Source organism: Temnothorax americanus, unplaced genomic scaffold (genome assembly GCF_048541705.1).
Source record: "Temnothorax americanus isolate GAGA-0224 unplaced genomic scaffold, ASM4854170v1 Scaffold20, whole genome shotgun sequence".
NCBI lineage: Eukaryota > Metazoa > Arthropoda > Insecta > Hymenoptera > Formicidae > Temnothorax > Temnothorax americanus.
Window position 1 is genome coordinate 1,547,102 of NW_027509339.1, and position 16,549 is coordinate 1,563,650.

General features: G+C 42.1%; 1 protein-coding gene across 1 annotated transcript; it reads left to right on the plus strand.

Moving 5' to 3' along the window:
- The first annotated feature begins 6,663 nt into the window (after positions 1 to 6,663).
- Positions 6,664 to 15,148, plus strand: Vacht (Vesicular acetylcholine transporter). The gene is made up of 2 exons (XM_077406152.1): positions 6,664 to 6,803; positions 8,314 to 15,148. The coding sequence occupies exon 2, from the start codon at positions 8,488 to 8,490 to the stop codon at positions 10,252 to 10,254; it is 1,767 nt and encodes a 588-aa protein (XP_077262278.1). The 5' UTR covers positions 6,664 to 6,803; positions 8,314 to 8,487; the 3' UTR covers positions 10,255 to 15,148.
- Positions 15,149 to 16,549: the final 1,401 nt, after the last annotated feature.

Genomic DNA, 16,549 nt, shown 5'->3' on the forward strand with positions numbered 1-16,549 from the left:
CCTGAACGAAAAGACACGCGAGCCAGGTATTTAGCGCCACGCGGTTGCGATGCGACAAAAACGGAAGCGTGTAAAAAATAAAATACGATGCAATACAACGGAACGAAATGCAGAAAAATGGTATATTTTTTAATAGGTCGTATATCACGCCGATGTGAAGGAAAGAAAAATTTTGTTTTAGCCTTGCTGCCCTTCAGAGATGTGCAACTATTCGAATACGAATCGAATCGAATCGAATCGAATATCACCCGATTCGATTCAAATTCGAATTTTTATGATTTGGATCCAAACTATTCGAAAATTTCGAACCTAGGCTGCAGTCCATTTGATGTTACAAGTTCTTCGAAGCGTTCTTTTTCTTCTTTTTTCTTTATTGAAAGAAAGGAGAAGAAGAATGCTTCGAAGCATTTGTAGCATCAAATGGACCGCAGCCCTAGATGGATCGAATACGAATCATATACGTTGTCAATTTTATAAAAAATCATATTTCCCATTAATAAGCAAAAGTACGTTAATAGGTTTTTCAGTGAGTGCATTCAGTATTATAAACAGTAGCAGTCAAAAAGTTTATTTCTAATATTTTACATGCCCTGCGACCCTATCAAATTATAAGTAAAAGCTTGAATATGCGTAAAAAAAATAGCTATTGTATTGATAATAAAATGAACTATATTATTTTATTTTAATTTCTATGTATGTAATTGGAATTGTATGTAATGTTTTTGCGACATGTACGTAATTATTACTGCGACATTCAATAAAATATATTTTATTAATTTTATATTAAATATTTAAATATGTTTTTTTGCTTTTTAAAAAGAATTTGTGTTGCATAATCAAGATTATTTTGCCACATTAATATAATGTGCAATTTAATCTAATAATAATTATATTGTTAATTAAAAATTATATTTCAACAATTTGACTCGAAAATATTCGATTCGCTTCAATTCGAATAAAATTTTTGATTCAAATTTGAAAGAGGAAATAAAATTCAATTTGATTCAATTCGACATAAAGGATCTTTGATTCGCACATCTCTACTGTTCTCATTAATTAACAAATTCATTGTTCACTTAACCCAGGTGACAGAATGACGTCAAATGACATATTAATAACGTCTAAAGACGTCTCTGCAGTACGTCATTCAGACGTCATCCTGCTACCTGGGGAAATTAAAGCGTAATACAATCGTTATCATAAACTTGTTTGGAAAAGGAATTATAGAAATAAGGTTCTCTGAGCATGATGGGTATTCCATATAAATTACCTTTCGCAAAATAATAGCCTTTAAAGAGAACGTAAAAAAAAGAGGAAACCCGCCTCTTCGTTTATTAATACATTCGCCAATTGCCCCATCGCTCATAATCACGCGACGTAACGCGTGATCGTCTGGTAATGCCATCAGATGAATCGAGCGAGTGACACGGGCGTTCCAGCCCGATGTCAGGAACAGTCTTAATTTAACGTTCGATCTCGTTCGCAAACAATGACGCCTGCTACGTAACACGAAGGGCGTCGTAGGCTAAGGGTGGAGTACCGTCAACGTAGTAATATCAATCCCCTGCAAGTTTTCATATAACTATCAGCTGTCTGTAATTTTTCTGACTGCGACACTGAACAACCTCGTCACAAAAATTCTGTAATCACTTTTTAAATATTTTCTACGTAATTTATAATTAACACATTTTCGAAAGTTGTAAAACTTGCCACGTCGCTGATTTCAAGATTTACAAAATGAAAAATAACTTCGTGTTTATATAACTACCTCGTTATACTTATTTAAAGTTGTTCCCGCCGAGATTTTGCGGTTGACAGCGGTTGAAAAAAACGTGAAGGAGTCAGCTTTAACTTGAGTGATGGCTGAGATATAATAATAATAGATGGTGTTACTTGTTCCATTGTAAAACTTGTAGACTCCTAAAAACTCTTAAGCTTTATAGCTTTGTATTCAACATTGGAAACTTCAACGGACGCGCATAGAGCAGCATTTCCTCCAAAGAGAAAACTCGCTTAAATGCATTCTTGTTGGAAATTATTAAAAAGATTCTCTTCTGCTAATTGTAATTATTTATAAATTTTACCTACACTGAAAAAACAATTTTCTGCATTTTAGTAAATATTAGTTTGCAACTGTGATTCCATTTACTAAAATAAAGAAAATTTTTCTTTTTATTAGTATTTTTTTCTTAGTGAATACACATGTACTAATAAAAAGGAAAATTTTCTTCATTTTAGTAAATGGAGTCTGGAGTTACAGTTGTATGCAAACTAATGTTTACTAAAATGCAGAAAAACATTTTTTTTCAGTGTACAATTATAAAGTCGTACTAAAAACGCTCATGAATACTTATGTAATAACAATATACAATAAAATTTAAAAAGCAAACAATTCTTTACACTTGTTCAAGTACTTTTTATACGAGCATTTATCAAGTGCGGCAATGCAGCAATTCTTCTTAACTTTTACGCAAAGCTTTTTAATAAACTTCTAAAGGATAATCTTTCTACGATAAATTTTAAACTAATTCTGCTAAAGACCAGCGAATTCTTTCAGCGCGGGAGTTCCACACGAACAGTCCTGAAAGACTTTGATAAAAAAAAAAAAAAAATTTTAACGAGACTAGACGTTGTGCTCGTGAAAATCCGAGCAATCTTTTCAAATATTAAATGTAACAATGTAAGTTTGTTAAATATGTAAGCAATTGTGAAACATGAAGCTTTTGATAGCGTATCAAGTAACGCGCGCTCGTTTTTGCTCGCGACCGATATAAAAATACCTTTGACCTTATATCTATCGGCTTTACGCAGGAGTCGAGCGATCGGCTACGGCATCAGCGCGAACCTGTTACGCAGCGCCTCGGTCACCCGACTTTTGACCTCCCGCATCCCCCTTCGAACATTACTGATCCTCAACCCGCTCGTGCGCAGCTAACCTGGCTGCCATTGACTTCGTCGTGTCCTTTCAACGTTTATTCTCACCGACGCGAAAAAGGGAGAGTAAGCTCCAACGTGATTAGCATTGACTTTGCCGGGTTCTCTCTGCGTTCTGCGCAACATGAAAATTGAGGATAATTGTTAATTTAATTTAATTTTACGATATTCTTTTGATGTTGCGCATCGACAGGAACAGAGAAAAAAAGCTTCAATCTGTTATTTACTTTGCCGTGTCCGCCGTCAGCGTTTTATATCAACAGACATCGAAGATATCTGTTTTATATCGAGAGGAAAAGAGCAGCGTCCTCTGAGACTTTAATGCTGCATTCAATATCAATTTATTTCAGGTTCAATGTTATCTATAATATTAATCTACTATGCGATTAAGGAAATTTGCGGGCAAATTTACAGTCGTAAGTTACAATTTCGCTAAGAATAAACAGATGCGAACAAAATCGAATATTATTTGGTCAACTTCGCGATCAGACGGTGACGAGCGAATGCCGACTGACGCGTAACGGAGCGTCGAAATTCCGCCCGCGGCCATTATCCTGGCCGATGCCGGCGTGACGTTCACCACACGGTGCCGAAGCGCGCGATAGAGCGCGTCAAGTGCCGGCAAACGATCGGTAATCCCCCTGAGCCCGGCTGGGTGAACGAAGACGAAAAGGAAGAAGAGCGCGGATGGCGATGTCTCCTGGAAAACTGAACGCGCCACACTCACGGTCGAGCCGCCACTCGAGGCAGGGTCTCGCAATTTCACCTTTTACCCTCACTCGCACGGCGTCCAGGTGGCGGCCGCGGGTAGGCACGCGAGAGGGTTGACGATCCGCCGGTTGAAGAGCCACTGGCCGGGGGGGGGGGGGAAACGAGCAGGGCATGTTCGAGAACCCCTTCGACCCTCGGAGCGGGGTGGCAGGCAGGCAGGCAGGCAGGCATCGGGCAGGCAGCCCATAGCGCGCCTCGCACACAGGTGAGGCCTGATATCGACCTGACGCCAGAAATACCGCGCAGCATCGACCGTCGTCGTTATACCTGGTCTCGCCCTCCCTCCCCCCGCCTGCGCCCTCTTCCGCGCCGCTCCTCTCCGCCGTCCACCCTTCCCCTCCCCGAGGAGGATGCGGCGGAGGGTGCCGTACAGTCGATGGTGGAGGGTTTGGGGGCTGACGCACGGCCTCACCGCCGCCAATCCCTGGATTCTGGCGGCCGCGGCTGCGCCCTGCCGCGCCTTCCGCGGCGAAATCGTCGTCGCCGCCACCGCCGCCGCCGCCGCCGCCACCGCCGCCACCGCCACCGTGACGGTGAGAGAGGGCGCCGCGGCGGACCCGGTGGCGGGGAGGACTCCGAGGGCAGACGTTCCAAAGCCACCCCGACGGAGAGACACGCCGAGACGCCCCTGCCATTGGGAGCCCTTCGGTCTTAGTAAGTATCCCGGCCGATTTCGTTCCCTGCTCCTGTCTGCGCTCCCCGTGTCGTCCACGTCCCTCGCCCGTGTCTTCCTCGTAAAGGGATATATACGTGCGCGTTTTCGGTGGTGGAATTTCTCCATATGGGCGCTTTGGTGCGCGACTCGCTGGGATCGTTTGAGGGAAATCGGTAGCTTCCGGTACGAAAATTCGGCTAAAACTCCCAATGTTCTTTTCATTCTCGTGTCTTTGACATTTGTTGGCCATTTCAGGAATTGTCCTGGTCTTTTCTCCTGCTCCGAATCCAAAAGGAGCTCTACATCTAACAAAAAAATTCTCATCTCCTGAAATCTCCTTGATTAGTTGGGGAAGATTTACGTTGAAGCGATGGCAGTCAAATTGCGTTAAACGATTTTCTGATTTTCTCAGCCATTTCTTATTGGTATCCAATTTCCTCCTGTTTGGTTTATTTAGTGTTAAAATGTTATCTTCATTGCAACAACAATTTGATCGAATTTTTAGCATGGTATACTCTAGATAGCTACTTTTATGGCGCACAATATTTTTTCACGATTTATCTTCACCTTTTTCTCTGGCTTGCTCCGCTTAAGTGTCATTTGAAAGAGAATTTAATGTACTATGTAATATACTGTGTAATATATTTGCACAAATTACCACATTCTCAATATTAATCATTTATTTTACAATTTTGTGTCAATATGTTTCGAGCTTAAATCTATCTCTGTTCCTCGCGGATTGCAATTTGTTAGATTTTTAATGCGATATAAACTTCATTCAAAAGTCGAGAAAGTAACACGAGTAACACTATGCCGTTGTAGTATTTCTGTCTTGCCTTTTATCTGTATCTTAGCACAGTTTGTTACAGAAAATGCCTACTTTAGCTCTACGTTTTCTCGTGAAGTACTTTAGACGTTAATATCAACGTTAATGCCATTGCAATTCGACATTTTACATCGCGATTTTGATCGAGAATTAAATAGGACGCAAATATGTATATATATATTTCTCTATTTTACTATTAATATTATGATTAATAATTATAATTATATAAAATAACATTTGCTGCCAGAAAGTAGAAATGATGAGATTAAGAATGGAGATTTCGTAAAGCGGCTGTTTTCATCAAGCCAATCAAGTCCAATTCTCCCCAAATGTAGTTCGTCGTAATGTTGCATAACGCGGTCCAATTGTCGCCCAAGAAATCCTAGTTTTCCGGTGGAAATTTGCGATCACCCGAGCGACACGGGTAATAGGATATCTGCTCTCAGCCCTCCGCAAACAACGGCGCACGAAATAACACGTGGCTGCCAAATAACTATATTGCGATGCGGCGAAGGGAAGCAAAAATTACCTTGGGAAGTTACGCACGTGTGTAATGCCCGGTCTTCCTCAAATGTACATGGTATAGGGCTCGGGAAATGTTATAGATAGACGCAGAAACGCTAAATTTAAATCCGCCCATTGGTAACGCGCGTACATAAGATAATAGAAAGGTTAGTAAAAATTGTGTCGATAGTATATATACGAGAGAGAGAGAGAGAGAGAGAGAGAGAGAGAGAGAGAGAGAGAGGGAGAGAGAGAGAGAGGGAGAGAGGGAGAGAGAGAGAGGACGTATGAATATGTAGAGTACGGAATACGCGTTGCACGATGTTTGCCTCACGCACGATTGCGGCGGGTTAAAAATATATAATAACGATGAATTTTAACTCTCGAAGGTCGACGGACTCTGTCTCATCCTTCCAACGTTATCAATTCCGTCCTATTAGAGGGGCACGAACCATACACGTTAGCGTATAACTCCATTATTATAAAATATGTATATAGCCTCGTAACGCGTATTCTAATATTTTCCATGTTTTTGTGATAAAAAGGAGCTATTTTTTTAAACGCGGGTCACTGGATCACTTGGCTTATCCAATTCTTTTCTCTTCTTCTGACTTATGTCCATTTCCATCAATGCGGATTGACTTGCCTTTTATCTTTTTCTAGAGCTCTATAAAGAATAAAAGGCAGGTTAAACCGAGATTAAAGTTAATCCGCATTGGTTGAAATAGACATTATATATAGTAATGCTTGATCCAAATTGAAGGCGCCGCGAGTTCATTAAAGATAAAGTTCCGTTTCCGTGGCACAGATTTGCAACTGTATCCCCCATTCATTCCCGGGCTAATGGAACGAATTTATCATTGTCTCTCTCTAACAGTCTGCGAATTGTTCGACCGCAAAATATTGTCGCCGTTGCAGACGCGGTTGTGAACTCGGCTGAAAAGGTGGAGGGCCCGGGGACGCCAGGAGCCAAGGAGTCGGTGAACGACTCGAAGGACGAAGACGGATCGGACGTCGCTTCGACTCTGAGCGGCCTGCTCGCCGGTCTTCCGACCTTGGCGGGCTCCCAACGCCTCGCCAATTCCCTCAAGCAGAAGTTCGCCAGTAACTCCGGTAAGTCGGTGAAACGCCGTTTTTTTTTTTACACGTGCGGCCTTTTTTCGTACGTCGGGAAGACTCGTTGCCGTAGTGGAGCTCGTCGATCGATCGCGTTGCGCCATTAACGAGAGTCACGGTGATGACAACGATTGACAGGCGCCATTTCGCAAACGCGCCCGAAGGTCCCGGCTTAAATGTTAGTTCGCGTGTTATTATAGTAATTTGCTATCGACCGGGGCACGCGTCTTTTTACCGTCGTAAAAAATTCCTGACAAATTAGGATAAAAGATAACGATAGAGTAAATAAATAATGAAACTGCAAGATCCTCCGATAAATAATTCACTTCTCGAAAGAAATAAATTAGATTAGGTAGATTGTTAATCTAAATTGTTAAAATGTCAAAAAAAAGTTGATAAGTGCACTTTTTGTTAACTGCACTTGTCAATCTTTTCCGTCAGACCGCGAGATATTACTTCAGTTTCTTTCTACGATCTTCAAATCTTTTGAGAAACACTCTTTAAGTTATTTCATTACACTATTAAAGTATAATTTAAATCCGCCATTTTTCATCGTGCTTTTGCGCTATGCTTCTGGTAATTAAAAAAATATATAAAAGGCGAGGAATTATAAAAAGGAGGTTTTAAAAAATTAATAAATTGCATCTAAAAGAAGAAAATGCCTACTTTAGCGCAATTCTTTTTGTTCATGGAGTTACTTTAGCTATTAATTTTTTCTAGCTTTGATAAATAACGATAAATAAAATAATGCAAATTTAAATAGTAAAATCTTTACAAACAATAATTTTTAATGAAACCCAATTAATATACATTATTTATTTTTCTTATTTTAATTGGTCATTGTTTCAACGATCGAAAACTTGACAAAAAAAACAATATCGTCAACAATTACTACCAAGCCATTCCCTTCGACACTAACACCCGCGAAGTGATTAGCGATGACCCCGATGACAAGCACGTCACATCGACCCTCGCCTCTTGTTTTCTCAATAGTTTTTTTCGTGCTGTTTTTATCTCCGCCGTAATGCGATACGCAATACACCAGCAAGGCTCGCTCAGGTACATAAAGTCGATCCCGTGACGTCTTATCGTGGGGGAGCCTCTATCCGGTATCGTGTTCTCTTTCACGCGCGCGAAGGGGAGCACAGCCTACGAGGAAACGCCAAGCCGAGTGCGGGCGTGCGTTTCCGCAACGTGTTTCTTTCCCGCACGCAAGACGGTAGTTGATGCGTTCATGGTGCTCGCGGGGGTTACAAAGCTGGGGTCGGGGGGTTGAGGGGTGATGGGTGAATGGATATCGTTTCGCGCTGACCACAGGCCGGGTCAGGGCTCCCCTATCTTCTCCTCTCGGCAACTCTTTCCCTCAGTCCCGAGTCGCTTCTCCGAATCCGCGTTCTCGCGAAGCGGTTTGCCGTCGCGCGTATAGAAGCGCGCGCGGAAACGTGTTGCACGCGAAGTCAGTTTGTTTCCGCGAGCTAATCGTTGCCAAATCGGTGATCTGTTGTAGGTTACCCCCGGCCCGGCCTGATGCGCGCCGCCCCAATCGCGACGATCTCGTCGTCACGCTCGCTTCCCGAGGTCACACGACTGGTAGTGACCGCGGTTAGTCCCTTCCACTAAGACACACACAAAAAGACCCAGAAGACGCCGGTCGCCCCGCGGGCGGCTACACCTAGGAACCATGACGACGATACCGATACTCAACATGGAGTTCGGTGAGCTCAAGGAGATCATCTGGACGAAGCTGCAAGAGCCGAAAGCTCAGCGCAAGCTGATCCTGGTCATCGTCTGCGTGGCGCTGCTACTGGACAACATGCTGTACATGGTGATAGTACCGATTATCCCCGATTACCTTAAATATATCGGCGCGTTCGGCGAGGTCGAGGATGAACTGGTCAACGCTACCGGCGCGCCTAGTCATCACGGCCAGGACTCCGCCACGGGGGTGCTATTCGCGTCGAAGGCAATAGTGCAACTGATGGTGAATCCGTTCTCCGGCGCGCTGATCGATCGGATCGGCTACGACATTCCGATGATGATCGGTCTCTGTATCATGTTCCTCTCGACCAGCGTGTTTGCGTGCGGCAAGAGCTACGGCGTGCTGTTCTTCGCGAGAAGCTTGCAGGGCGTCGGCTCCGCGTTCGCCGACACCGCCGGTCTCGCTATGATCGCCGATCGCTTCACGGAGGAGTCGGAACGCTCGAAGGCGCTCGGCATCGCACTGGCGTTCATCAGCTTCGGCTGCCTGGTCGCGCCGCCGTTTGGAGGTGCCCTCTACCAGTTCGCCGGCAAGGAGGTGCCGTTCCTGATCCTGGCGTTCGTCAGCCTGGCGGACGGTTTCATGTTATTGTTGGTGATGAAGCCGATCAAGCAACAAATGCAAGATCGCCGTGACAATGCCGCCAAGTCAACGATACCGATCTGGCGGCTGCTGATAGATCCGTACATTGCCGTGTGCGCGGGCGCCCTGATGATGTCCAACGTCGCGCTCGCCTTTCTCGAGCCGACGATCTCGCTGTGGATGGAGGATACGATGACGCACGACAACTGGAAAATCGGTATGATCTGGTTGCCGGCCTTCGTCCCGCACGTGATCGGCGTCATAATTACCGTGAAGATGGCTAAGCAGTATCCGCAATATCAGTGGCTGATGGCGGCGGGCGGCCTCGCGCTCGAAGGTCTCTGCTGTTTCATCATACCGTTCTCCGGCTCATACGTGGTGCTGATGATACCGCTGTGCGGCATCTGCTTCGGTATCGCGCTTATCGACACCGCGCTGCTGCCCACCCTGGGCTATCTAGTGGACGTTAGGTACGTATCGGTGTACGGTAGCATCTACGCGATCGCCGACATCTCGTACAGCTTGGCGTACGCGGTGGGTCCGATTATAGCCGGGGGGGTCGTCGAGGCGATCGGCTTCACCGCCCTGAACATCGGCATCGCCTTCTCGAATCTGTTCTACGCGCCGGTCCTCTACTACCTGCGTCACATCTACGACTTCAAGCCGTTCCAGGACGAGGCGAACGTGCTGATGCAAGATCCGCCCGACAAGGAGTACCAGACGTACGTGCTGCAGGAACAGCGGCCGATCACCGGCGAGATCGGCAACCATCTGAACCAGACGCGTATGGAGACGAATATCGATCAGGGCTACGATCAGAACTATCAGACGGCGGGGCAGATCGGTTACGATCAGCGCGCCGGCGGTTATGGCGCGCAGAACACGATCGGCGGTTACAACCAGCCCGCTCACGAGCAGCCGCCGGTCTACAATCAATCGGCTGGCTACGCTCAGCCCGGCGACTACGGTCAACAGAGGAATTACGCGGCCGAGCGCCAGGATCAGCGGGGTGCTGCCCAGGCTGACGTGAACCCTTTCAGAAGGCCGGATCCGGCGGATCAGCGGCCGGCCGGGGACAGCAACCCCTTCAGGCAAGGGATGTTCTAAAGCGACGTCCGTCGCCGAGTGTCGCCGTAGCGGTCTAACCGATCGCGCATGCGCGTCCCCTTCGCTCGAGAGTGTGTTCGAGAGTCTTCGTGACAGGCTTCCACTTATATCGGCAAGAAGAAGAATCGACGTCATCGCGGAGCACGACGGCTCGGCGGAACTCCCGGGCAGCGATGGCGATCGGGACGCTTGATCTGGGGGGGGGGGAGAGGATCGCCGATCGCGCCGGCGCGGCGTTCCGCGGGATCTCGATCGTCCTCCGGAGTATCGTCGGTGTTTATCGGGGATGGCAGGTGCAACGACTTCCAAAGTGATTCCCTCGGAGCTCTCGCGATGGGTTCACGTCCGCGAACAGTGAATCCTGATGGTCCTGGCTCGAGCTTCCGTGCGCAGCTGGTAATACGAGTCGCGAGGAAAGAGGGGAAAGGAAGAGACGGGATAGGAGACGTTGAGAGAAGTGGAAGGGAAAGCACGGTCGGATAAGCACGCGGAAAGGACAGTAGTCGTTTTCGTCGAGAATAATAAGGACTTTAAGGAGAATAACACTACATCGAAATAAAATTAGAGTGAAAAGACGGGGGAATGTGTCGGTGCTATGGAGGAAGGAGAAAAGAGACAACGTTCTTTATTCGGGCTGCAAGAAATCATTGCGCGAACTGTAGACGGATCGAAAGATAGAGGGAGGATTCACGGCCGCGACGAAGGCTTCCCATCAGCAAGGACCTTCGCTCGCGGATTGCCGTTGGGCAAGTCTTGAGTTTTTAATGCTTTCGTTTGAGAACCGTACATTGCTGAACGGAAATATCATATCACTAATTAAGACGTCAGAAATCTAGGAAATAAGGCTTTAAGTTAAGTAGGCGATTGTATAGTTGTGGGGTTGTGATGAGGGCGGTCGATTTGCCCCACGAATCGCTCTGTATTGGCAAAGTACTCTCATTTCTGCTTCGATTTTTAAATACTCGTTACTAAAACGCCATAGACAACATGTTAATAGTGAGACTTATATATTACAAGAATTGTTTTCGGTGATTCAAATAAAACGCGTATATATTCTAAAATTGTTATCTGTTACATATTCTATTATTAATAAACAATGGTATAAGCATTACGAACATTGATGGAAATGGCAGGTTATTAATTAAAGCTGTTCTACTAAAAAATTTTTATTCCAGGTAATTTTCAATGTCTGAAAGCTTGTCCGTATACTCATTTCTCGTCTTTAAAAGAGATATAAAAAGAAAGTTATTTCTGCTATTTTTGAACAGAATCTAAAACGATGTCTCTTGCAATATTACCAACAAAACACACATGTAGTGTTAGAATTCTAAAGAAGTCGACTTCTATTTTGTTAAATAATTAAAGATTGATAAGTTAACTTTATAATATAACCCTAATATTTATAACATTTCACGATGTTTTTCCCTAATTATAATTATCAGTTTCTTCGCTTCAGTGTCATACGATTTCTTTCGCACTAATTGAGTACTTTGCCGCAATAATGGAGCAATACCAGTACCAAAGCGCGAGCGCGTTAAAGTAAACATATCTGTATTTTTATGAGATTACTTTTCTAATTGTAGGGATATATATTTCGTTCGAATACTGGTCACAGGGAGGGAAGGGAGTTTGGTTCACGCGGCAAATCGCGTGTGATATCTAGACGTATCTAGGCGTGCATAATAATTTCTATATGTATGTAAATATATCAAAAATTTTATTATGTGTCGGAGTGACTTGGACGCAAGGTTTCGCGGTGACTATCGCAAGCTGCTCTCTCAAGATGCATTTCTATTTATTTTAGATACATTATTTACTCTATTTTATTTTTTTTAATTATTCTAGAAATATATAATTATTTACTCTAACGTTGCTTTGTACAGCAATGCATACAAGCATAATAATTTTTTTAAGCACAAAGCAGGGTAAAAAAAAGAAGATAAAACAAAATTTCTTTCTTGAGTTATTTAGAAGAAGATTATTTAGATATAAAAATTTGCTTTTACCGTTTTTTCTCGGCGATAGCCGGCAAGCCTTACGGCCGAGGGCACAGCACACATTCGTACCTACTCGTCAATACTAAGAAACATTGCGAGAAGCAAATAAATAAGTTGTTAATCAACTATAACACTATATACACACTATAACGGCACGGCGATTACATCGCCGACGTGTTGGACGCGAAAAGAAGAGGTTCCTCGATCGTCAGGGAATCCGTTTCGCTCGCGTCGATCGGACTTCAGGACCACTCGTCGCGCCCACCCGCCCATCGTCGCGCGGATCCTCGAGAATTGATTCGCGAGTGCTTTGAGTTAATTCAGTGCCTGAACTTTGCAGTTTTTATCCCCGTGGTCGCGTAGTACGAGCGAATAATTGTAAAGCTCTCCCCATAATAGATATATATCCAAGCAAGTAACCCGACCTAACGTAACGTAGATACACTCTCTATAATAGACCGCTATACATATGTACCTAAACATAGGCTACGCGTTTCTGTTTTATAGCCGCGTGGAAGAGAGAAAGAGCGTGTTTTATTCTCCGCAATGTGGCATTTCGTTTCTGTGAGCTGGCCTCTAAAGTTAAGGATTTTACCAGGTAACGGCAACGTCTGGCCTGGTTGATGGTTATCGTCGCGATTCCGCCGAACAAATCGAGCGAAGGTCAATGCAATAAGATCTCGAAAGTAATTAGATAGATTTTGTGCTTCTCTAACTCTTTAATATTGAAATGTCACTTTTAGCTGAAATCTATAGGTTATTAAAATAATTAGATATGTTAATCAAATTCTAGGATACATTCTCAACTGGTAACTTTTGGTACTTTGATAAACATTCTTTTTTTTTTTCGCTCATCATTTTAAGAATTTACATTTGTGACGTTAATCTCTTATCTTTTCGATTCGAGACCAGTGAGAAATCGAATTTACAAATGTTACAATGTTAAAGTGATTATGTGATAATTATCGGCAAGGCGTTGCGTCAGTTGCACTACGGTTATACATACACATTACACACATATACATCTATATATATATATATATATGTATATGTGTGTAATGTGTATGTATATATATCGTATATAAAATTATATTCGTAGCTTCTTCTGGCTCTTGTAAATATATATTACGCGCGAAAATGAGAAGAATTAAAGGAGCATTTTTCTTCGCGTGAATACGTCGCGTATTGAGTGTCCCGAAACTGTCACTTCTCTCTTTTCCAGTTACGAATTTTTATCTTTATTTTCGTAAAAAAAGCTCAAGCTAGAATTCTGTTAAAACTTTCGCTTAAAATGTGATTTTATTTGCTTTCTATCTACGCAGCTTACACTATGCGAAATGATCCGTTTCATTTTCAATTCCGCTTACGTTTCGATCGAAGCCATGATAATCGAAGCAAGCATCGTTGCTCGTTCGACCTCTCTAACAAGTCGTCTTCGTGGTCTTTGATAGTGGCAGTAGTCCCGGGGCACTCGGTATATCTTGCCTACTTGTATCATATCGTTTGTAAGTGTTGTGAACGCGACGGTTGTGTGTACGTGAGTATAGAATCCTCTTTCTTCTGCGTCGGGACTGAAGGCCAGTGCTGGGCAAAGGTGTTATTGTCCTGACACTAGGAATAGAATCTGGGGATTTTAAAAGTGAAATAGAAAACTCTGAATCTTGTTGGAACGAGATAAGTTTCTCTTTGAATAAAGAAGAAAAGACATACATTTCTCGCGTTCCTCGAAAAATAGTGAGTTACTTCTTTAAAAACATAGTAAACGCATCAAAAAGTTTTTTGTTTTACCAAAAGAAGGATCCTTTATTGAAAAAAAATTATTTTGTTCCTGAGAATTATTTTTCTCTCAAAAAAAAGAAATTATCGCTAATTTCATTTTGCTTTTGAGATCCTCAGCTAATTATATAATATGAAAAAACTTATACTGTTATTGTACACATACACAAATTTCGTTAAATTTCGACGATTATATGGTGTATCATTTGTTATAACTGTTAAGTCGGAGTGGAAACGACAAGAATTTTCTTTATTGTGTACAGAAGATTCCTAAATTCCACATATTAATAACCTGTAGATAATTATCGGACAATTTGCGGATAATTCGTTGCTTCTTCTACGCTTGAGAAAAAATTATAAATTAAAAAAGCGATTTGGAGTCTTCAAGATATTCATCGATTTAGGCTCCTAAACTGCTAATGTGCGTAAGTAGCTTCCTCGGTGACGTACATAATACGTTGTGCAAAGCGAACGGAGCGCAAAGTGCGTTCCGTATATATCGAAACCTTGCTCAGCACTATCGGGAACGACGTTTAGAGTGAAAACACGGGCGCTAGGTTCCCAACGATATTTTTCTCACCTCAAAACCGAGTCTAATTCCCAAGTGTTGCGAAGAAGGGAGACGGCGAGATGGGAGCAGTCCGTTACGACAGAACATCGCAATACGCGAGAACACATATCACAAGATGGAGGGAGGGCGGAACGAGGAGAAATGATCACCGGGATTATATGTATCTAATTATCCGGGCATAATGTATATTATCCGTGCGCGATGAAGAAGCGATCGTGCATCCCGAGATTATCCGTAAGCGTAGCGTAACTTAACTGCAATACATCCGCACTTTGCGCGTAACACACACACATAAAAAGACACACATGCATATACATATATATATATACACACACAACACGCAGATACATAAAACAGGTACATCACTCAGTATACATATATACACTCGTGAATTCTATACTTATACGCAGAGACACACACACACACACACATGTATGTATATTTATTTGATGAAAAACCAAGTAATTCGAAATGCGTATGTAATTGAAATCCTATGACACTGTAATATTGTTGAACCGGTTATTAAAGATGTCATTGTTACCGAAGAATACCACGTGTTGCACTTTATGTCACGCCAGTTCGCCTCAGTTTTCTCGTTTAAGGAGTTCTAGGGTCCGACCGAAAGAATCTTTTTTAATTTCGGCCGAAACTGAAAACGAATATTCGGTTATGTGTAAATTTCTGCCGAAACCGAAGCTTTCATATGGGAATCCTAGAAAGGCCATATGTATATACGCGCCCATATATACAAGAGAAAATGGTGGTAATATGGAATCCCACTTTGTTTTTGACCGATTTCTTGCAAATTATAAGCTTAATTTTTTCATTCCTGATATGCTTAGGTTCTTTATTCTATTGGCAACCTATTTCTAACTTTCAATTTATAATTCTCCACTTACAAGAAAAGCTGTGTAAAGATTATCGAAAAGTGAGCAGTTGAGTCGTAAGTCATAATGTGCTGGTAATATAGACCCCACTATTTTTAAGTGCGGAAAATATATAAAAAAATCACAAAACGTTGAATGCTTTTCAAAAAAAGTAATCGATTAAAAACAAACTGTTGTGAAAGAAATTACATAGTGAAAAATATATTGTCCTATCAAAAAAGATAATTATATACAATAATAAAATAGTTAAAAGAGAAAATTTATTTTCTTTTGTTTATCAGCAAAGATCACATACGTATTCTTTTTTCTCTGCTCCTGCACACTTATTGTGAGCTCAGACTACATTGAATCCACAGACATTGACCCAATGCCTTGGTGGTCTATGATACAAACATTGACATCTAGAAAAACGATAGCGGCTACAGCAAAATGAAAAAGACTAAATATTCTTAAACACGTGGAAATATTAAATAATATCATATATGTTAAGTGCCTGGCTCTAAAAGTTATCTGTTAATCATGGATAGTTACAAATAAACAAAGTTTTACGTATCTTTTGAAAGGTTTGAAAATCGACAAAACAGAAATAGATTAATTAATCTACCGCCATTAAAGAATCAATGAACCTACACAGTTGGAAAACTTGTGTTAAATTTAACACAATAAATCACATGTTCCAAACGTTCACTCAAATTTTTGTGTTAATTTAATATAATATGGATGTGTGTTAAATGGTAACACTGATACTATGTTAATATTTCAACAAAAAAAGAAATATAATTGTGATCGTAATTTGAAGTCAATTGGGTGTACAATAACAACTTTTATGATGAAATTAACATATAAGAAATGTTCTTTTTACATTTTACAAATGTAAACAACTCGAAAAGAGTATTGATTTTACTGTATAAGAGTAAAATCATCACTTTTTTCCTGTAAATTTCAAGACATTTGATAAATACGTACAAATTGTGTTACTTTAACGTATTTTTCAAAATCATTTTAATAATTTTACTTTTTATATTTGTTAAGTTTAGTTAACATAGCAGACATGTGTTAAATTT